Source organism: Leopardus geoffroyi, chromosome D2 (assembly GCF_018350155.1).
Source record: "Leopardus geoffroyi isolate Oge1 chromosome D2, O.geoffroyi_Oge1_pat1.0, whole genome shotgun sequence".
Lineage (NCBI taxonomy): Eukaryota > Metazoa > Chordata > Mammalia > Carnivora > Felidae > Leopardus > Leopardus geoffroyi.
The window spans coordinates 55,991,092-56,014,645 of NC_059334.1; the positions used below are offsets into that span (position 1 = coordinate 55,991,092).

Sequence of the window (23,554 nt, forward strand, 5' to 3'; positions counted from 1 at the left end):
ACACAGGGGTCTTCACAGCCCCTTGGGCAGAGCAGCCTGACTGAGAGGACCAGGCTGGCCGAAGAGGCAGAGGAGGTTGAGGAGGGGCGCCTCTGCGTCAGCTGCTCTTGGCAGGCCAACGCTGACATGGGGCTGCCCATCAGACTGTAATGCCCATGAGAACTGGGCTGCGACCTCAAGAGCAATGGGAGGAGGGGTTCTACCTCGGCTGCAGGAAAGGCCTTCCTGAGAAGGAGACGTTTAAGCCAAGCCTGAAGGACAAGAAGGAGCAGAGCAAATGAGGGAGAATGGGGACGCCCTTTGGTTTCTCCTCTCTTCCCTCTTCCTTCACCTGCCCAAGGTCGGTGAGTCAAATTGCCGAGCAGGCATGACCTTGAGCTGCTGTGAGACTAAGGGCAGATCTGTGCATCTGGGCCGTAATGGACAAGGCCCTGCTGGGGATGGTGGTGCAAGGAAGGCCGGACAGGTCCGCAGGGGCTGGATTTCATCTGGCCTGGAGGCATTCTGTGTACAATGGGAATCCAATAAGGTCAAAATAATTGTGAGTGAATGTTTACTCAATCTTTATTACAGCAGGTATCTTAATTTTTTGGTTGTTTGGCTTTGGGACACCAGTCACGCTCTCCTCTCCAGGCTGACTCTATTTGTGTTTTCTAAGTCCCTACCATGTGCTCTTTTTCTCCAGCCTGCGAGCTCCATTTTCTTGATTTCCCTGTGGTTGTGGACCAGCTCTCAACTTTGCTTCAGATGTGGCTGGGCGCGTGCGGCCAGCAGGGGGCGCAGCTGCAGCGCTTCGGAAGGACCAGCGGCTGCCGGGCCCGGGAGGAACTGCACGCCCAGCTGACCTGCAGAGAACCCCTGTCATCCCCTCTTTTTTACAAATCTTCGCTCTGCAGTTGAGAAGGGAGATACTCCTGTCTCATGATATGTTGAATATACTCCAGGTGATGTACACAGTGCGGATGGAGCTGGGCTCAGACTCAGTTCTGAGCACTGGATTGAAGTCCTGGGCTCTCATTACACTGGCCACTGAGTAACTGAATTTCCGTGTGCGAGTCCTTTTCATTCTCTCAGCCTTGGTTTCCTTATCTGTAAAAGGGGATGTGTGGTTGTGTGGAGGCCCTCTTGGATCCTGTCCAGATAAAACACACGTAGAGTGGAGCAGGCTAACATTCTGGATGAATTTGATACAAATGAGGAATAATTGTTACAAAAAAGTTTTTAGGCTGTCTTGTCCCTACAAGACTTCACCCAAGAGAGCAGTGAGCACTGGGGTGCTGTGGGCTCCAGAGCCACCTTGGAGAAGTTGACAGTTAATTCTGACACATCACCTTCCGTATCATCACGGCCAGGTCCCTTGCTCAGTCTGTGGCCCCCAGCATCTGCTACTGTCGTCTTGGTCACTGCAAGCACCTTAGAGTTTAAAAGCCAGGTTTTGAGACCTGAGGGCTTGGGTTGGAATTTTGGAACTGCAAGTTACTTAAACTCTCCATGCCTTGGTTTCTTTACCTGTAGAATGAGCAGGGCTGATATTCACAATGTTTGACAACTAGCATGGCTCAGGTCCCGACTTGGCCCTAAAGAGTGTCCCAGAGGCCCCCTGATGCACCAGGCATTCACTCTTTGATGTTGGTTTTTGATGTTTGGCTCCTGGATAAGGCCCAGGCAGCGATGGGACACTGAGGAATTCAGGGCAGAGGAATTTGTCAACTGATATGGAAATATTTAAAAACATTCTAACGTGTGTTTTGGCTGTGCTGGTTAGTACTCTGAATACCAGCACTGAAGACAGGGATAAGAATGCCGGCACACAGGGCTGTGGGGAGGATCACATGAGGTAATGCCGATGAAGCACTTAGCCTGGCACATGGGGGTGCTAGGTCAAGTCAGCCATCATGAGGTTCTTGCTGCCTTGTCTGTAGGTGGCCTTTCCAGCCCAGCCATCTCCCTGCTGGGATGTGCAGCTGACTATGAGCATGTAATTCAGAAACAAGCCCTTCAAAAGGCCTCCCACGGACCCTGGAGGAAAGGATGATCTTCTGATCCCAGGAGCAAATACTTACAAAGTCATCTGACCACTGCTCCTCTTCGTCAGCAAGGTCCTCTGCAGTGGCATGTGGGAAGCAGAAAGCACAAGCGTCAATCTCAGCTCCACCCTGTCCCCAAGCTCCCTGCGCCCACCTTCCTTGCCCCTGGGCTTCCTGGTCCTGTTTCCTTGGCCTTGAACGGTTATTACACATACCTCGTGTTCATCCACTTTCGACTCCTCTTTTTTGAAAAAATCAGTTCTCAAAGCATAAAGGGACGTTCCACTGAGCAGAGAAACGGTACATCTGAACCATGTCCACTTTTGTTAAGGATCACTTTTGGGACTTTAGAACTATCCGGGAGGCACCTGCAATCCATACCATGCTGCTTCTAAGGATTCCTTTGAATCAATATATGGATGGTATAGTAGGAAAAGCACTGGACAGGGAGTCAGATAGACCAAAACTCTCATGCAGGCTCTGTTCTTAACTAGTTGGAGGGTAGGCAAGACAATTAACATCTCTGGGCCTCAGTTTTAAGATCTATGGGATCACTTCTGTGATTCTCTGTAGCTCTAACTTTGACTTTCTTATTGAAAAGCATTTACCCGGTGCTTTACTACACACTGGGCAATATCATCAGAGTTTTGCACTCAATTAGCTCCCTCAAAACCTTACGAGGAAACTGAGGCCTAGAGAAAATAAGCCATTTGCCCAAGGTCAGATAGTAAATAATAGAGCCAGGAGTTGAACCCTGTAGGTAGACTTCCAAGTGCATGCTCTGAACTCCAATGTCACACTGCCTCACTGTCTTTGAGCTCCAGGGTTCAAGCCCTGTCCTCGGCTCTGCAGGCAGTGTAAAAATGGATATAACAGGTCTCAAGTAGCTGAGGATCTTGAAGAATAAAATTGATCTGAATTATGACAGCCAAGGAGAATATTTGACCCCCTTTACTCCAAAACACATTTAGAGTATGAGAAGCTTAGCGTCCATCCCATCACATACGCTGACATTAGAGGTTAAATACAATTTACTCAGCTATGTACAGATCAACCAGGCACAGGTCCAGAGGGCAGTGTGGCTCCAGCGACTATCCCATAGAGGCATCCCATTGAGCAGCCATGGCTAGAGGGCCCAGTGAATGGTCCCTGAATCCCCCAGAGCCTCTCTAGAATCTTTTCTTGCCATTTATAGCCCCTGCTATGGCAGGCTACTGACTCCAGATCTGGGTAGACTCCAAAGAGGCACAAGGAAAAGAATTGCACATTAAAAATGGGGGCCTGCGCTCTGGAAAGCAATGTGGAGGTTCCTCAGAAAATTAAAAATAGACCTACCCTATGACCCAGCAATAGCACTGCTAGGAATTTACCCAAGGGATACAGGAGTACTGATGCATAGAGGCACTTGTACCCCAATGTTTATCGCAGCACTCTCAACAATAGCCAAATTGTGGAAAGAGCCTAAATGTCCATCAACTGATGAATGGATAAAGAAATTGTGGTTTATATACACAATGGAATACTACGTGGCAATGAGAAAGAATGAAATATGGCCTTTTGTAGCAACATGGATGGAACTGGAGAGTGTGATGCTAAGTGAAATAAGCCATACAGAGAAAGACAGATACCGTATGGTTTCACTCTTATGTGGATCTTGAGAAACTTAACAGAAACCCATGGGGGAGGGGAAGGAAAAAAAAAAAAAGAGGTTAGAGTGGGAGACAGCCAAAGCATAAGAGACTGTTAAAAACTGAGAACAAACTGAGGGTTGATGGGGGGTGGGAGGGAGGGGAGGGTGGGTGATGGGTATTGAGGAGGGCACCTTTTGGGATGAGCACTGGGTTTGTATGGAAACTAATTTGACAATAAATTTCATATATTGAAAAAAAAAAAAAAAAAAGCGGGGGCCTGAAGGAGTTGTTTAGATCAGAGTGGCCGGATTTTAAACTGTGGCAGCAACAGCGCCCTCTCATGGGAAAAACGTGATAGGCGCTAAGACAGAGCTTTCTTCTAGGAGCCAAATAATGGGTCAAACTTTGACATTAACAGAAAAAAAAATTTATTAAATTATGATTTGGCCTCATGTATACCAAATTAGAGTATACTGCAACCACTGGGGTTTTCCAAGAAACTCCAGAAGAATAGATGACTAAGTCCTCTTCCCAATACCTGGCACTGAGCGGGAATAGGTTTCTAATACCTTAAGTTTGGGGATAATTGAAGATCAGCACTTAAGGGGCCACAATGTTTTTGTTTCGACCTTTAAAATAGAAACATTTATAAATTGATGTTATAAATCACACTTCCCTGCCTTGATCAGCCGTGCCTGCCGAACCTTTCCTCAGGGACCCAGGGTCCACTTTGTGGTCAGACACTGCTCAAAGTACTCGCAGGAGCTGTCTAACTCCTTCTCCTGTCCCCATTATCTTTCCTCTCCCACACATACTTCATACTGTTTCTAGTCATTTTCTTAAAATACAGTTTGAATCATGCTGCTCCTTTCCTCAAGAATCATCAGTAGCTCCCTATGGAGTGAAGTCAAGGCTCTGTGTCAACACATCAAATGCCTTCATCTCCTGTCCCTCTCTGGACTTCTCTCGCACAGCCTTCCACGTTCACTGATACTGGAAGCATGTTCCTCCCAGCCTGCACTTCTCCGCTCCGTTCACGCTGTTCCCCCAGACCCTGTTCCTGGGAAAGCCCTGTCATACCTCTGCCATACAATCTTCCCCAGTCCCTCAGGTTATAACCCACTACTCCTTCCTCCTCCCTCTTAGATGCGGCTGGCACCTTGACAACATAGGCACTGCATTCTTCCCTATGCTGGGATTCATTTGCTTGTGTCTCTCTATACCGAAAAGCAAGGCTTATTTAGTTTGCCTTTGTATCTGGATGACCCTTGACATTTGTAATCCTGCGCAGTAATAAAAGTATGAACCAATAAATGAGTTGAATGAATGAAAATTAAGATAATAATAAGAGATTGCATTTATTGAACACTTCCTGTGTGCTCAGTGCTAGGATAAGTGTACTTTCTCAATTATCCTCAAAATAGCGCTTTGTGGTAGGTGCCCTTATGATCTCACTTTTGCAGTCGAGGAAACTGGGGCTAAGAGAGTCTGCAAAACCTGTCTGAGGCCACGTGGCTGGTGAATGTGGGGCGGTAGACTGGGGGCCGGGGTACCTGTGTTGGCTCCTGCAGCTAAAATCTCATGTAAACTGCCTGGCCCTCTACTGTGGCTTCAGATAAAGCCTAGGAGAAACAGGATGGCCCGGTGCAGGTATCATGGGGCACTGAGGCAGAAAAGAGAGAAAAGCATCATCATGTGGGAGAGGTTACCTGATGGTGCCCCGCCCACTACACCCATCCTACAGGCAGCTTGCAGTCTCTTACTCATAAAATCACAGCCCTCACGCCATTTCCCAGACTGAAAAGCATGAGAGTCCAAAGAACTAGGTCCAAAGTAGGGGATGTCCAGAACCTCAGTGAGTCTCCTAATATGGTTGGTTGTGGTTTTAGAACCAGGCTCCCTGGGTTCAAATCCTGGCTCTGCTCTTTACTACCTGCTTGGCAGTGGACCGGTACTTTGTTTAAAGCTCAATTTCTCGCCAGGGCAACAAGGGTAGGAATAGTGCCTGCCTCATGTTTTTATGAGAATCAAGTAATACAATACATGTGAAGTGCTTCACAAAGCCTGGCATATAGTAAATGCTGTATTAATGTTACTTATTGTTTTCTCGGGTATTGATAATGTCTTAGTAAAGCCTCAAAACAATACCAATTCTATTTCACTCTAATGGCAACCACACAGTATGGTTACCATTTAGAAATGGACTCCAGAGAGCCTCAGGTATAGAGGGTGATGTTTTCAGAAGGGTAAGTTCAAGTGTAATACGGGCCGGGTGGTTTAACTTGAGATGTAAGGTTGCACGCAAGAACCTGGCAGGTTTCTTCCTGGCAGGAAGCTGAGATGCTGGCTCAGCCTCCTAATTAGGGAAAGCCTTTTCTATTGTGTCGTGTTTCTGGCTTGTGCTCCATTTACGGTGTCACAATCCCACGCCACACAATGGAGGGACTCCTCCCCTTGCCTGGCCCAGGCTTTGTGATTCACATGCCCCACCCCACAAGCCTGTGGGCACAGCACTACGTGACATGTGAGAATGCCACGATGACCCCACCTCAGTGTGCACACTGGGGTTTTGAGCTTTGGGCTCTCAGGTCAGGCTGCCTTGATCAAAATCCCGATTCTGCCATTTGCTAGCAGTGTGACAGGCAAGTTGCTTAACCTCTGGATATCTGTTTTCTCGTCACTGAAACGGACATGACTAATAGTGCCTATATTATGGGGCTTTGAGAGAATGAAATAGCCCAGGGAAAGTGCACAGAAGGGTGCCTGATAGGAGTAAGGGCTCAACAGGAGCCGTGTGTGACTATCAATCTATTTTAATGATCATAATAACCTGAAGGATAGGTCGGCACTCTCATCTCCAAGCAGGAAGCTGAGGCTCAGGGAAGTTTTAAACTGTTCTAGGTTCACAGTGTTTAGGGGCCACAGCCAGGATTCTAACCCAGGGCTAAAGGACCCCAAAGTCCAAGATCTTCTCACTGAGCCATGGAGGGAATAGACCTAGAGTCTAGGAGGGCACCCATGTATCACACTGATGACAACCCAGGGCAGTGTAAACTTTCCTGACAAATGTCCCTACACCTGGGATCATGGTCAGATGCTGGGAAAGCTCCAGGAAGGGTGCTGCATGAGCTCGCACGAGGCTGTGTGGTGGCAGTGGGACTGAACTTGGCCTTGAAGGATGAGCAGGACTTGAGTGACAGAATGAAGATGAAAGAGGGCATCCTCCTTCCATCTCTTAAGGCTGGGGCCTGTGTGTCAGCCCCAGAAGCAGGGCTTGGCTGATGGCTAGAAGGGGCATCCATAAGGCACAGAGGTGCCTGGAGTGAACGAGCTGCACTGGAGAGTCAGGGAAGAAAACAAAACCAGATTCGTTGCCAGCCAAGGGGGCGCTCCAACCACAGAGGCCACTGTAGGTCCCAGTGACAAGCTGGAGGTAGGGAGGCTGATGACGATGGTGTTTGAGTAGCTCAGGCATAAAGAGATGAAGGTTGAACCAGACTAGGGGTCTTGGAAATGGGAAGGGAAGGACGGTGAAGGACTCTGTGGCAAGAGCTTGAGGGAAGGGGTGAAGGCAAAGGTGTGAATTGGGCCTTTCCGTTCCAGATCAGCAGCAGCACCAGAGACCAGCATTGAGAGACACGCACTCCAAACTGTGGGTCTGACACATGCTCAGTTGTAGCCCTGATTCAGCACTGGAGGCCACGCGCTGGGCCACCGGGCCTGCCAGCTTCTCCTCATGCAGAGCTGGTGGTGAGATGCAGGGAACCAGTGGGAAGACCACAGTGGCACGCAGGAAAGAAAGAGGGAAGGAGGCTGGACTAGATGTGGTGGTGGGGACAGACGCAGGGAAGGAACAGAAAGCAGAACTACAGAAGCTGTGGGGGAGGCAGCCGGTGGACAGTCCAGGACCACTGGGTGTACCCCAAGAGAAGAAAGGGATGTGACCATGTGGGGAGCAGATTTGGGCTGGCTAGGAGAGGTGATTTACAACTAAATACCTAACATCTCAGAAAGTCCCTTTGTCTGAATATCCCTTCAGCCCTTCCCAGAGCCCTGTTAACGGGGTGGGTGTGCAGACATGGAGGGCTTAGCCCCAGCTTAGCCATCGCCTGGCTGTAGGGCCTTGGGCAGCCAGTTGGCCTGTCTGGGCTCCAGTTATCCCTAAGTGAGAAGCTAAGGTTGGGTGGTCTTTCAGGGCTTTCCAGCCTTAAAAGACTTTCAAGTCCAAGTTTTATTCCTCTATTCTTAGTTGCACGAGGCAGGACTGAGGTGCAAGCCGCTCTCCCCGTGTCAGCCTTGCGGGGTCCGCCGGTCAGAGTGTAGCCAGGGAGACGAAAAATCGAGTGAATGCTGGCTTCGGTAAGGACAGCAGGGCAAGGGCAGAGCAGTGTTATATTTCCCATCTTTGGTGGCCAGAGGGTTGGGAGGCCCTGTGCTTCTGTGGTGGGCATTTGCCCAAGAATCTCTGTCTACCTTCCTTTGTCCCGAGGTCTGTCCTCTTTGCAGTTGCTCAGATCTCCTCCCTGCATGACATCAGTGGTGGGAGGAGAATGATTACAACAGCCCCTGGGAATTAGGGCCCAAGGGTACAGGGAGGGGGGCCTGGTTCAGTTCTGACCGCTCAGGGGTTTGTGGAATGGCCAGGGAGCTTCAATCCACTAGCAGTGTGACCTTAGGCCAGTATCTGCCTATTGCCTTTCTTATCTATTATCTGCTCCCCACTAGTCATTAAGCACCTTAAGGTCAGGGGCTATAGTTTGTTCCCTACTCCATGTCTAGTAGCGTGAGCACCACGCGGGGCACACTTGTGTAATATTTGTTGAACGAGTCAAAGAACGTGTGCAACAGCGGAAGCAACTGGAGTTACCGAGTCCAGAGAAGAAACCCTTCAAGTGACCTAATTTCCTAATTATATCCTTGACGTTGCACAGACCCACTCTATTTCTCTTTTATTTGGTGTTTACAGACTTGTGCTGTGTGGCCATTAGGACACACTTAAGGAACCACTAGGAAATGGATTGCATCTGTGTCCTGACGGAGCTGTCTGCCCTTGACAGGCCCAGGTAGGTGTGGGAGGTCACCACCGGAAACGTCCAAACAGAAAGTGGACCTCACTTGTGGCGCATGGTGGGGGGAGCAGGTGTAAGCACCAGATTGGATACAGGCTGTAGGACCCCTGGGTCTCCTTTTAAACCTGACACTCCATGATTCCATGACTTTCCTACCACAACTTGGGTTACTTAGCAGGTGTAGTCTGTTTTCTTTTCTTGTTTAGAACTTGGGAGAGAAGAATGAATTTGTTCTCATTTGTTAACTAAGCAGCTCCCTTGACTTTTGATCAGGTAGATTTCAAAGGTCAGGACGGGGTATGTATGTACATATGTTTGTATCACTCTGTGACCCAGTGAGTTCTGGAAAGTGGTCCAACAGGTCAGTCACCAGACTTGGGTGGCTTGGGTCCTACACAACCTCCACCTCAGATTAGATTAGACATTGCTGTAAGGACTTTCATAAAACTTTGTGCTTCCCCATCACCCTGAACCCTAAATGCTTTTAGATCATGAATGGATACTCTTCTTTGCTATAAATTCTATGAGTGTGGAGACTATATTTTTCTTGGTTAGCACTGTATCTCCACCTAAAACCTTGTATGTACCTGGCACATGGACAATACTTACTAAATGTCTGATAAGTAGATGAGTGGATGGATGGATGGATGGATGGAGTACTACATCTCCACTATAGTCAAATGCTTAGTAGATTTGGGCATTAGGATAGGCACCTTTTATTTTCAAATGAGTAGAACATAGTTCCCTTTTCAAGAATTAAATATGAACATGAAATTAGTCGAGAGTCCAAGTATTTTAGAAGTACTCTTACCTGAGGCATAGTCCCTTTGAGGAACACTTGGAGGTGCTTTGACTTTCAGCCTATAGATAACAACCATTAGACAAACGGTCAGTGGGTAGGACAACTGTTGTCAAGGCCCGTAATATAAGCAAATATAGAGATAACAGACAGATAACTAATAGAATAATGGCTTCTTTTGGACCCATCACATTGAAAGACTAAATGTATTATAAATGTAGTGAAGCCATTGATCAGTGGTCTCCTAGCTCCCTCATCTCCCCAGTGTACAACGGGGCTGTGACTTGGCAAAGGTGAAGTCAGGTGGTGGAATATTCACCTGAGTTCAGAGCTTCAGGGAAGAAAATTGTTAATTGGTTGATAAGATGGTAATAGAAGATGAACTCTGTTTTAATAAATAACTCAATGCAGGACGCCTGGGTGGCTCAGTCAGTCAAGCGTCTGACTCTTGGTTTCTACTGTGGTCACGACCTCACGGTTTTGTGAGTTCGAGCCCTGCATGGGGCTCTGTGCTGGTGACGCGGAGCCTTGCTTGGGATTCTCATTCTCTCTCTCTCTCTCTCTCTGCCCCTCCCCAACTCATGCTGTCTCTGTCTCTCTCAAAAATAAACTTAAAAGAAATAAATACCTCAATGCTTTAAACAATAAGAAAAATATTAGTTATAATGAGCGCTTTGGTTGTAGGTTGGACTGACACTGTTTTTGCACTATTTAAAAAAAAAAAAGCCAAATAAGAGAGCAGTGAGTGTTCCTGGGTGGGGATTGTGATATTTAGCTTACTTAGAAGTTGAACTGTTTCAAGCACTCTCAAAACTACTTTAGTATCTTTAGGCATATATAGAATGTTTGAATATTCACAATCCTTCCCTACTCATTACAAGAAGAAACTTAAAATTACATTTTAAAAATATACCCCAATTTTTAGGCTTTTTATAAGTTTTGACACCACCTCCCATTCTATTTCTAGTAAATTATTATTCTTAATAATAGTTGCCCATTTTATTTAAGAATGATTTGCTTAAAGAAGTTTAAAAATAAATAAATAGAACCTATATCCAGTAGCTTTTATTTACTAAAACATCACATCCTTTTACAGAGGCAGGATATAAGGTAACCATTACATGCAAAACATGTTTCATTCCTTGGGGGGGAAAAGCAGCACAGAAATTCATGTTTGATTACAAAAAATAAGCCCGATAAACCAGAATTGTAATGTTTCAAAAATAACAATTTTTATATTTGCATAGAAATTCTGCTTTTTGTTTGCCCCAAGGTTCTCAGATCAATTATTTCATTCAATTCTCATAGCAAGACAGGGTGTGCTGGGAAGATATTATCATTAGATGTATGACGAGGTCCAGAGACAGAGATGATCCACGGTGTTATAGGGGAAAAAAACCCTCAAAAACAAACAAGGAATGGTACCAGGTCTATTCCTGAAAGAGAAAAAATTTTGAAAACCAACCATTCCCCATTATTGCCATCATTTCATTAAAGAAAAGAAAGGGCATTTTAATATCCCCAAATGTATGAAGGTTATCATCTCTGAATAAAGGACAGACTCAGGAAAGGGCTGTTGGTCACTGAACACCGACCAGGAAGAAAAGCTGTGGTTTGGGCCTCACTCAGCAGCTGGCAGCTGCATGCCAACCCCCAACGCTTCAAGGTCCTTATTTTCTCATTTGGCCATGAACCAGTGACAACTCTGTCATGGTCTTGTGTTAGGAAACCAGCGTGTTCAACCGTGCTTCCTCCTTTCAGGGTAGCACCTGTTGCCTGGCAACGAGTAAGAGCTTAACTGCAGGTCCCTTAGAACCAAAGGGCCACTGACTTCACCCAGGGTAATGACTATGGCAGCCAGATTTCCCAAGCTGAGAAGAAACATTTGTCAAGTACAAGTGCATTTTGGGAACAATGGACATAAAAAAAATAGAAACTGTCTGAAAATATGTGAGCTCCGCGGCTACTGTGTAAGTATGACCGACCATGAATAGAGAGACATTTTATACAGAGGCTTCATATTATTAAGAAAAGTCGTGTGTTATAAAACTAGCAACTGTGGGATAATTAATCTAGAATTGCTAGTGATTAAAACAATGACTCGCAGGCTTCTCTCATTTCAGTGAGATTCTGTATGTGTCAGAAGTATTAAATGAAAATAATCACATGCCTCTCCCTGCCACAGGACAGAACATGGAGACAAAGTCTCCTCCTCTAGGAGATGACCAGTTCCCCACAAGCAGACCGTTTTAACGATTTTATGATAATCACTTATACATATTGAGACTCATTTACATTTTATAGTCTAAAAACACCATAAAACATGATTTCTTTCGAGTTTAGCAAAGACCAAAGAATGAAGATATTCTGTTCTTTATATATATATAATATATATCATACATTTATATTATATATAATCTATACATATATATTTAATGTTTATTTATTTATTTTGAGAGAGAGAGTGCAAACAGGGGAGGGGCAGGGAGAGAGGGAGGCAGAGAATCCCAAGCAGGCTCCGCACTGTCAGCACAGAGCCCAGTGTGGGGCTGGGCCACAGGAACCACAAGATCATGACCTGTGAAGCTGAAATCAAGAGTTGGTCATTTAACCAACTGAGCCACCCAGATGCCCCTGAACATACTCTGTTCTGAAGGTATAGGTCAATGAACTTTTATACACTATTAGTGGTACAAAATTTTTGGAAAACAATTTGGTAATATCAACAAAAATGTCAAGGGCATAACTTCTTCAATCTAGAAATTTCATTTCAGGAATTTAGCTTTCTGCTATACTCAAAGTCTACAAAAACTATTTATTGAAATGTTATTTATGGCAGTTAAACTGGAAGAAATGGCCACAAAATTTTGATTGATCTTATCAAATTGCCCTCCAAGAATATGCCTGTTTAAACTCCCACATCTCCCTCTCTTTAAAAAGTGTCCACCAGGGGCGCCTGGGTGGCTCAGTCAGTTAAGCCTTTGACTCTTGATCTTGGCTCAGGTCATGATCTCAGTTTGTGAGATTGAGCCCCGTGGGATTTTCTCTGTCCCTCTCTCTCTGCTCCTCCCCTGCTCATGTGTGTGCACACACTCTCTCTCTCACAAAATAAATAAATAAAACTTAAAAAAATAAAAAATAAAAAGTGTCCACCAATACATAGCTGGTTAAATGAATGATAATGGGTTTATAGCAGGCTATTAATCAGCTATTCAAAAAGGAATATGGTTTATTTTTACATACTAACAAACAAAGATATCCATGATATAACATTAAGTAAAACCACTAAGCAAAGTCAGGTTGGTAAAATGCTTTATGGAGAATAGCACCATTCATGATTAAAACGTATGTATGTATAGGTAAGTGCTACATCTATGTCAATATACGTATGTGCGTGTGAAAATACATACATGTAGATATTTATACCAGACTCACTCATGACAATGTCCATTGCCCTGGAGTGGGTTGATGTGGGGCATGGGGAAGGAGGAGACTTTGACTTTATGCAATTCTGAATTCTTTGATTTTTTTTCTCTTCTGGTGAATGACTACTACTTTCATTTTCTGAAAAAAAGAACTTAAACAAAAACTTAGTGGAATACCATCTCCCCTTTCCTCTTAGATTTTGAGTGACAAATATAGATATGTACAATTTTTATTTTCTTTTTTTAAAAAAACTTAAGAGTTTCTGATGTGCAGGAAGATTTGGAATTCTAGTTTCCTTCTCCAAATGCCAACTGAAAACACTATTTTGGGGTGCCTGGGTGGCTCAGTCAGCTGAGCATCTGACTTTGGTCAGGTCATGATCTCACAGTTCGTGGGTTCAAGGCCCACATCGGGCTTTGCACTGACAGTACGGAGTCTGCTTGGGATTCTCTGTCTCCTTCTCTCTCTACCCCTCCCCTGCTCATGTTCTCTCTCTTTCTCAAAAATAAATAAACGTTAAAAAAAATTTTTTAAAGGGTTGCCTGAGTGGCTCAGTCATTTGAGCCTCCGACTTTGGCTCAGGTAATGATCTCACAGTTGACAAGTTCGAGCCCCACGACAGGCTCAGTGCTGACAGCTCAGAGCCTGGAGCCTGCTTCCGATTCTGTGTCTCTCTCTCTCTCTCTGCCCCTCCCCCGCTCATGCTCTCTCTCTGTCTCAAAAATATGATTAAAAAAACTTTTTTTTAACTCCATTTTAAGGCTATAACTGAAAAAACAAAAATTGAAATATGGAAAACAGGTATGGCATCCTAAAGATGCTAGGGCTGTGTTCTTGTAACTTCTCTTTTGGATTTCTCCAACCATGTCCTAGTGGCCCTTAACTACATAGTTACAGAAGCTGATTTTCCTGTTTCTATAAAGGTCTTTGTTGACATTTGCCATCTTAAGTGGCATAGCTCACTTTTACTGCGATGAGAGGGGAAGGCAAAGGGCCCTGAGCATCACCCCATTCATTTGCCATGTTTCCTGAACATAGATCTGACCACCATGGACTCTGGCCACGAGTTAGAAAGGGTTACATGCTAAAAAGGTTGCAACTCCTCACTCAGGTAACGGAGAACTTTGTCTTCTTCCACTTAGCACAGGCTGGGATGATGTGTTAATTATGTAAATGAGTGCTTATACAGTGCTATGGAGTTTAACTTACTTTTTGATCTTGTTCATTATTCCACCTTCATTGTTTTTGATGTCATGGACCATCTTTTGAAGTTGCCTGCAAGAAATAAAATCAAACATAAAATATTAATAATAGGTTGATTTTTTTTAAAGTCAAAAGGGAATACAAAAAGGAGAAAAAACCCTACAATAAGCCCCCAGTGAGAATCGTATCATATTTAACCGACCATCTGCTACTTGAATAAAGCAAAGCATGACTGATAATGTAAGGAACGTGGTCATTGGGCCGTGTCCCTGTCCCCTGAATGTCTGGGCTCTGAAGAGAAATTCTGGTTTCCAGATCTATTCATTTTTAGGAGACACGGGAGGCAAAAGCCCTCTGAATAACCTCACTGTTCACCGCTTATTGTCCTTAGAGCATTTGCATTGCCAGGATGGGGCTACCTTGAAGGACAGGTGAGCTGAAATCAGGCCCAAGAGTTCTTGATTAACTTTACTAGGTTGAATCTGGAAAAACTGTCACTAGAAAGTTGTACCTACACAGAAGCCATAAGGAAAATGATTAATGAATCTGACTGCCTACATATTTGGAAATTCTGTAGAACAAAAGGAATATGCACAAGATCAGGAGATGAATGACGTGCTGGAAGAAATATTTGCAACACAAGAACAATAAGGACTACGTGTTTTGATTTACAAAGAAATCTTATGACTCAGTAAAAAAAGATGAATAACTCAATAGGAAATGGGCAAAACGTGAACATACAGCTAACAGAAAAGGACGAGTGGCTAACAGATAACATGACTTATTTTTTAAGGAATTTGCATCTAAACAACAATGAGATATGTTCTGCTTATCAAACTGGCAAAACTTAATGTGATAATACCCTGGGGCGGGGTGGCAGGCGCACCAAAATATGGATATTCTTGGGAATGCAATTTGTGATGATTAATATCTGTTAAATTTTAAAACCTCCATCCCTTTGACCCAGAAATTCTACTGCTAGGGATTTGCCATCCTGAACATGGTCATAAAACTATACCACTATGTACTATGTTATTTGTGTAATAACCCTAATCCTTCCTGCCTCCCCACTAAATAAAACCTGGAAACAACCTAAATGCCCATCAATCATTAAAAGGGAACTAGTTAAATAAACTTTGATAAAGCCATACAATGGAATACCACAGACCCTTAAAAAAAAGGAAAAAAAAAAAAAAAAGAAGCACACATCAGTATTGCTGATACATGAAAATCCCCAATACCTATTAAGTTACACAAATATGGTGAAGGAGAAAAAGAAAAAAGGAAGAAAGGAAGGGAAGTTCAGAATAATGTGTATTGTGTTTTTTTGTGGGATTGCAAAGGACACATACATTCATATGTGCTGGTAGGTGCATAATTTTTTAGAAAGATATGCAGGAATTATTCAAAGAATGTTTTCAAAGTCAATACAGCGTCCTCATACAAATTAGGAAAAGGTACCCTTTTTTCTGAGTGGACATTGCTCAGTGGCCAGGCACACAGCTTGGCAAATAGCGAAAGACAGATTTCAGTCTCTACTTGTCCTCATAGCTGGGTGCCCTTGTACCAATGGCAGAGCGAGGGCTGGAGGCTTGAGTGGGGATGAGGGCTTCTGCTTTATAAAAAGGAGACTTTCACTTTACAATGAAGATTTTTCTATATTAGTTGAATGTTCATAGCTTGTGCATCTATCATTTTATTATCTGTTTTTATATACATAAATAGAGGAAAATGTTAAAAGTTGGAATCTTGGGCCATGGTTTTTTCCTTCATAATAACTCTCTGGCTTAAAAAAATATATATGTAAATATGTTACTTATATATATTTATATTTACATGTAAATATATCTAATAAATATGTTCACATATTATGTATAACACACATTTACATATTATAGTGTATATGTAAATAATGGTGTGTATAAATATATAAAATATATTTATTATTTCTATTTATATGTAAATGTAAATTATGTATGTAGAATTTCACACGGTTCTGCCCTGAAAGAGTAGGATAGCTGAATTTACCCTTCAGGCAAGCCTTTCCTTTGTTCTGAGGAAACCATTTGATCGGGCCCTATAGTTATCAAAACGTAAATCTTGTCCACAGCCATCGCTCTTGGAGAAACCTATTTCCCGCAAACCTGCATGCACACTTCTCTTGCTCTCGGAGCTAGGCCTTGCGTTAGGTAATATGAACAGTGGTGCACAATTCAGCTTGGCAGAGGCCTCCAAAACCCTGTTGACTGGGGGGGGGGGGGCGGAATCTGGGGAAATAATCTCTGGCTCAGCACGGATTTAAGACGCACATGTTGCAAAACTCTTCAGTGTGGGTGGAGGAGTTTAGAGCAGGGAGGAGGCTTTGGGTGGGGGGTGGGGGGGGGGGCCGCTGCCTGGCCAGCCTGTTGGCGTCTGCAACTAAGTGTTAATTTAAGGCTAACTAACCCATCTAGGTTGCTGTCCTGCTGTAGTTGTTTACTGAGGGGCCCTTGGGCACTAGGGAGTGGGGTGAGATTTACAGGGTAGGGATGGACCCTCTTACCCTCAACTATTTTGGGAAAAGGAAAGTTCTCAAACAAGGAATGGGAACTCGTCCTGGGGATCTTAGGGAGTTCTCTCCCCTTCTCTGTCTAATGATTGTTAGGAACTAATACTGAAGAACAACCACTGAAGTGGTGGAGAGGAGGGGAGGGATGGATACAAGGGCAGAATGTTGGCTGGAACCTGAGGCTGGGTCTGGGCTCCAGCTCTGAGAAGAGCCATGCCAGGCACCATCACTAGGCATTTGCACCAAGACAATTCCTCTCCATTGCCCCTGAATGTTCAGCGGTATCCTGTTTATCCTGTTGCAGCCTCTGGGCTGTGGGCAAGGGTGTGTTCCATGGCATGAAGAGCCGAGTGCACAGGGAACACGGCTGGAAGGTGGAGTAGCAGAAGAGAAACTTCTTTTAGGACATCCTTTAGGCTACTTCTTGGGGAACTGTCTTCAGAACTGGGGGACCCACTGAGGGGCCCATGTTGGGATGTGGGGAGGGGTCGGAGCCAAGCAGGAATCTGGGTAACAAAGGAAAAGGGAGGCTGTGCTCACGGATTCTACTCCTATGAGAACTCAGCAGAACACCAGGCTCAGCAGCAGGGAGACGAGAATGAATGAGGGTGAAGGAGGACCACCTGCCCAACCGAGATACACAGAGGGTCCCTAAAGCTCGACCTTTGAGCTGCTTCGGAACTCCTCGGGATTCTAGAGTTTGTTCACATATAACCTGTGCCTACCACTCCCCCCGCCCCATCTCCTTTTCCTGCAGAACTATAGGGAATCTCTGAGACAGAGGAATGAGGGAAAATGGGAGATAAGATGTCCGGGCACAAGAGAAAGAGACACAGAGAGCGAAGCTGGAATGGTTTGATTGGGAAGCAATGTAATCATTTCCAGTGCAGAGCAGAGGGCATCTCCCGCTGTAAGCTGATGTAACTGAACGGAATGCCTTTAGACTAAATTAAACCTTAACCAGGTTTAAGGACAAGATGAGCCAGAGTGAAGGATGCTGTCTGAAATTTGTCAGCAGCGAGACACAGACAGAGTAAGAGGGAGCCAGGGGCTGATTTGTATAAGCAACTTTGCTGCAGGTGTAGACAAACAGGCGTAAATTGTTGCAAAAGAGTTTCATGTAATTCTGTCATTTGCTCAAGTTGGTATTTGATACTTCTCGGCCTTTCTTAAGTTATTTTCATTATAGATTATTTTTTTAGCATTTATTTATTCATTTTTTTTTTGAGACAGAGAGAGACAGAGCATGAGCGGGGGAGGAGCAGAGAGAGAGGGAGACACAGAATCTTAAGCAGGCTCCAGGCTCTGAGCTGTCAGCACAGAGCCCGACATGGGGCTCGAACTCACGGACCGCTAGATCATGACCTGAGCCAAAGTCGGCCGCTTAACCGACTAAGCCACCCAGGCGCCCCTCATTATAGATTATTAAAATAATCAGTTGCTTCATAAATTATGCTTCTTGTGTTCAAAACTTTTCCCCTCCCTCTGCCTCTCGGTCACACAACACTTGAGGCTCACAGACTGCTGTTTCAGCAGCCAAGAGTCTGTTACCTGGAAAAACAGTGTCCGCCAAACCAAGAAGACCTGGGGATGCTCTCAGCTCCTTTTATCAACTATTCACACGCTGCCTGATGCACAGCTTTCCTGCTCTCTGGTACCGTCTTTGGAGCCCTTTTTTCCCCCCTCTACTACAACATAAAGCACATGCAAAGGCATGTGCAGCTGGACTGTTCCCAGATTTAAATACCAGCGGTCTCACTGTGAGAAGTCGCATGTAGGTGAAAATAGGCAAAAAAAAGCGCTTCTCTTTGATTAGCCCTTTCAGAGATATCTTGCCATGGATGGCGGAAGGATAATAGGAGCACAATGTTCTACTCTTTAAATTATGAAGAGACAGCCACGTACAGGTAACAAAATAAAATGAACGAAGAACAAAGCTCATCTAATATATTTTTTAAAAGATGTCAATAGTGTATTTTTTAAGTGTACTTATTTTGAGAGAGACAGAGTGAGCGGGGGAGGGGCAGAGAGAGGGGGACAGAGGGTCTGAAGGGGGCCCCAATGCAGGGCTTGAATTCACCAACGCAGAGCTCCTGACCTGAGTTGAAGTTGGATGTTCAACGGACTGAGCCACTCAGGAACCCAATAACGTATTTTTTAAGTAGCATGCTATTTCAACATTTTACAGTGGTGAATACATTATATAAATAATTATAATTATTATTTCTCTATAAACCAAATCAAATTATACATTCTCTCCTTTGTCATTGATTTAAAAAATTTTCTTCAAGCTTTTGAATTAATGTCAACAACCTTAGTTATTTAACAATACTCTGAAGTAGTGTGACCCGGGCTGAGCCTGGATCTCAGAGGATTTAGATCCCACAATGTACTGAGGTGGAAAAAAATCACTGTTTGAAAGTAAGCAGGGGATTTTTTTTTGCCTTCAAGGAAGTGGTTTACTTTAGAATCTGATAGACCAGTGGTTCCCACTGTAAACTGCACCTGAATCACCTGACGGGCTCTGAAAATGGTGAACCCACCCCCAGAGCTTCTGATTGGGTAGGTCTGTAGTGGGTCGGCTAATTTGCATTTCTAACAATTTCCTTGGTGCTGACTTTACTGGCCAGGAGACCACCCTCTGAACATATTTCCCCCCTCCTCCCCCCCAACTCCTTCCCCTCCCCGCCCCCGCCCCTTGCTGTGAGCCTTTTAGTTGTGCCTAAGTTAAGCAAATAGATGCTTGGGAAAAGTTCTCAAGCATTCAAGGGTGAAGTTTCACACAAATAAATTGAGTGGTCAGTTCAATAACTTAATTTGGGTGTGGGTTTTATTAGACTATCCCTCCTCTGTGAGACTCTGGACTTTTCTCTGTGTGGATTTAGACTACCCCATGCCTGTGTATTTTTATTTATTTTATAGTCACGTGCTTTCTTCCTGAGCCATAGTTTGCTAAAGCAGAGTATCAATGAAGGGGGTGCGGGACAGACACGCCCCTCACATTTGCAACAACGTAAAAAGGGACTGGATCTGCTTGGCACAGAGCCACATTTGGTGACGTTGGGGCATGACTTTGGGGCATGACTATATCCCTGTCCCTGGCTGTCCTTGCTGCTACTCAGCCTGCAAAGACTCTAAGCCAGGAAGTGAGGAAAATGAGGATATGGTATATAGGCCTTGGGCTTTGCTACTGGATGTTTCCTGTCTTCTGGGGCCTTCTGGTTATTGGTCCCTCTACAGGTTGACCTCTTCAGGGATTTTTATAGTGCAGAGGTGAGCTGGCCCTTGAAATAGTCTATGGCTGGGAGCAAAGCACGGAAGACCTGAAGAAGGATCCAGGAGGCTGAACGAAACCTTGTCTAGGAGCAAATATAAATCGTTCTCTGTGTTGTGCTTCCTTCCATTATTCCCCAAATTTCAGCAAAGTCTTAACTATGTATGACTAAGTCTGTTAGGATTGTGGGGGAATGAGGATAGGGTCTGTGGCCAAAGGTGAAAGAGCCTGAGAAATTCACATGGTGCCTGGAGGATGCTGTCTGCTCCACAGTGGGGGGAAAATGACTCCAAGAAGACGGACTCATGGATCTGGAGACAAGGAAGAGCCAGTATGGAGCAGTATGGGATGTGTATGCAGCCCTGGGAGTCCCAGAATGCCAGGGGCGGGAATAGGGGTACTGTAATTTGAACGGCAAAGAATGATGTGACTTTTTTTCTTTGGAGTCACAGGTAAATAGTGACTGGTCACATAGGTTGTACAGTTTTTAATTTTATAACTTTATTTCTGATAAAAAAAATGTAATCTATGCTAAGTGAAACAATCCTGAAAGCCTGAAAAGGCTACATACTGTATGATTCCAACTAGACTCTGGGAAAAGCAAAACTATGAAAACAGTAAAATGATCAGTGGTTGTGATTTCAGGAGGAGGAAGGGAAGGATAAATAGATGGAATGGGATTTTTCGGGCAGTGAAACTATTTTTGTATGTCACTATAAGGGTGGCCACATATAACATGTTCATTGTATCAAAATTTGCAAATAAAACTTAAAATGTCACTCTTACTTCCAACCCCCACTATTAACATTTAATTAAATAGCCTTCTAGGGGTGCCCGGGTGGCTCAATAGGTTAAGCGTCCAACTTTGTCCAACTTCCGCTCGGGTCATGATCTCATGGTTTGTGGGTTCGAGCCCCCCCCCCCATTGGGCTCTGTGCTGACAGCTCAGAGGCTGGAGCCTGTTTCGGATTCTGTGTCTCCCTCTCTCTTTGCCCCTCCCCTACTCGAGCTCTGTCTCTCTCTCCTGTCTCTCTCTCTCCCAAAGATAAACATTAAAAAATTAAAAGCCTTCTAATGTTTTACTACACGTGTATAGTATGTATAGATTTTACATAATTAAGATGATACTTGGGGCGCCTGGGTGGCGCAGTCGGTTAGGCGTCCGACTTCAGCCAGGTCACGATCTCGCGGTCCGTGAGTTCGAGCCCCGCGTCAGGCTCTGGGCTGATGGCTCAGAGCCTGGAGCCTGTTTCCGATTCTGTGTCTCCCTCTCTCTCTGCCCCTCCCCCGTTCATGCTCTGTCTCTCTCTGTCCCAAAAATAAATAAACGTTGAAAAAAAAAAAAATTAAAAAAAAAAAAAAAAAAGATGATACTTGACATTTTGTAATCTGCATTTTTCACTTACATCTCGAACATTTTCACGAGTAGGATCCTTAGACTTTGTTTGCTTAGCTAGCCAGTCTTTATCTGTACCTTTTCTCCTCCTGCAAACTGAAAGGGCTTTTAATTAGCTGAAACTCTGATCTGGGTGGGTGTGACAGGGAGCAATGAAATGTCAGGACCCCCCCCACCCCCAGCCCCCAGCCCGTGTGCTTCAGGGAGTGGAGAGAGAAGACTAGACCAGACCTGAGCCCGGCACCAGCAAGAGCTGTTGACAAGTCCTGGATGCCTGGGGGCAGAGGGGCAGGAAAGAGTCCATCTCAGGTTCAAACCCAGATCACTCTAAAACAATGTTTCTAAGGGCGCCTGGGTGGCGCAGTCGGTTAAGCGTCCGACTTCAGCCAGGTCACGATCTCGCGGTCCGTGAGTTCGAGCCCCGCGTCAGGCTCTGGGCTGATGGCTCAGAGCCTGGAGCCTGTTTCCGATTCTGTGTCTCCCTCTCTCTCTGCCCCTCCCCCGTTCATGCTCTGTCTCTCTCTGTCCAAAAAATAAATAAACGTTGAAAAAATAAAATAAAATAAAATAAAACAATGTTTCTAAACGCTAGCATCTGTTAAATGAAGATATCTACCTTGCAGGGTTGCTGTGAAGATAATAGACAATGGATGTAAGGTGCCTGCCCACACAGGAAGTTTTGGTCCATTGTAATGGCTCTTCTTGCAGAAGACCCTGGGGACTGGTTTGGACCAGGAACAAAACTCAAAACAGTGCCCTCTGCTAGAGGGAAGTGGGGGTGGGAGGGCGTTACCACCTGGGTGATTTCCTCCAGGCCAGAAGGTGCTCCAGAAATGGGTTTGGTTGTGGGGTGTTTTCGTTGTTGTTCTTGTTTTGTTAGTGTTTTTTTCTGGGGGGGGGGGGGGGAGGTGATGGGTGGCTGCAGGGAGAACGCTCCCAACCTGGCGTGGCTGATTGGTACCAACAAGTGGGAATCATCTAGTAACCACTGTTCTGCATAAAACCAGGCATCACGTGCCCTGACCTGAGTGGCATTTTGATCTCTAACCTGCAGGAATACCTTTGCAAAAAGATGAATTATTTTGGGTTCTTAGGGTGCCTTTAGTCCCAACAAATGCTTCCGTAGAGCCAGCTGTATCCAAGTGTAAGAAGAGAGCATTTTAATCACCACTAAGTTTAGTACAAGGCGAAATAATGCGCCTGCTTAAAAAAAAAAAAAAAAAATTGAGGGGCGCCTGGGTGGCTCAGTTGGTTAAGTGCCCGACTTCGGCTCAGGTCATGATGTCGCGGTCCGTGAGTTCGAGCCCCGCATCAGGCTCTGTGCCGACCGCTTAGAGCCTGGAGCCTGTTTCCGATTCTGTGTCTCCCTCTCTCTCTGACCCTCCCCCGTTCATGTTCTGTCTCTGTCTCAAAAATAAATAAACATTTAAAAAAAATTAAAAAAAACTGAATTAAAAACAAAAATTCAGGGGCGCCTGGGTGGCGCAGTCGGTTAAGCGTCCGACTTCAGCCAGGTCACGATCTCGCGGTCGGTGAGTTCGAGCCCCGCGTCAGGCTCTGGGCTGATGGCTCAGAGCCTGGAGCCTGTTTCCGAGTCTGTGTCTCCCTCTCTCTCTGCCCCTCCCCCGTTCATGCTCTGTCTCTCTCTGTCCCCCCCCCCCAAAAAAATAAACAAACGTTGAAAAAAAATAATAAATAAATAAATAAAAACAAAAATTCAGATTGCTGGGCCTGCAACCATCTCAAGGTAATAAAAATCCCAGGTGGGGCCCAGGAGTCTGCGTTTTAACAGACTTCTTGGACTGGTGATTCTTATGCACACAGAAAGCTGAGAAGCTTTATTAAAAGAAGCAAGGCAGATTTATCTGCTTCTAGTCTAGGCTTAATTGCACAGAGCACAAGAGAAGGCCCCCAACTTCCATAGTATTTTTGCACCTGCCAGCATTGCCTGAAATTTCTTTAACAGAAAAGCTTTACTCCATATTGGGATGCTGAAGGCTTACCCGGACACTGTCTCTTCCCACGAAAGGAACATAGGAGTTCTGGTCAATAGTGTGATGTCTGCTTGCAATAGGGGAAAAGAGCAGAAAGAATCAGATGTGGGTGCAGAGGACCAGGCTCTTACCTTCACCTATGCTCAGATCAATACAAATTTGACACAGAGCTACTTTTCATCTGCCT

General features: G+C 44.9%; 1 protein-coding gene across 2 annotated transcripts in view; it reads right to left on the bottom strand.

The window, feature by feature from the left end:
- BLNK (B cell linker) overlaps positions 1-23,554 on the bottom strand; it is a 77,167-nt gene that overhangs the window by 36,655 nt on the left and 16,958 nt on the right. For both annotated transcript variants that reach the window (XM_045438385.1, XM_045438386.1), the window contains exons 2-4: positions 14,162-14,227; positions 9,539-9,588; positions 2,064-2,104 (exon numbers count right to left, since the gene is read on the bottom strand). In XM_045438385.1, the coding sequence (XP_045294341.1) occupies positions 2,064-2,104; positions 9,539-9,588; positions 14,162-14,227 (157 nt within the window). The remainder of the gene's footprint in view (positions 1-2,063; positions 2,105-9,538; positions 9,589-14,161; positions 14,228-23,554) is intronic.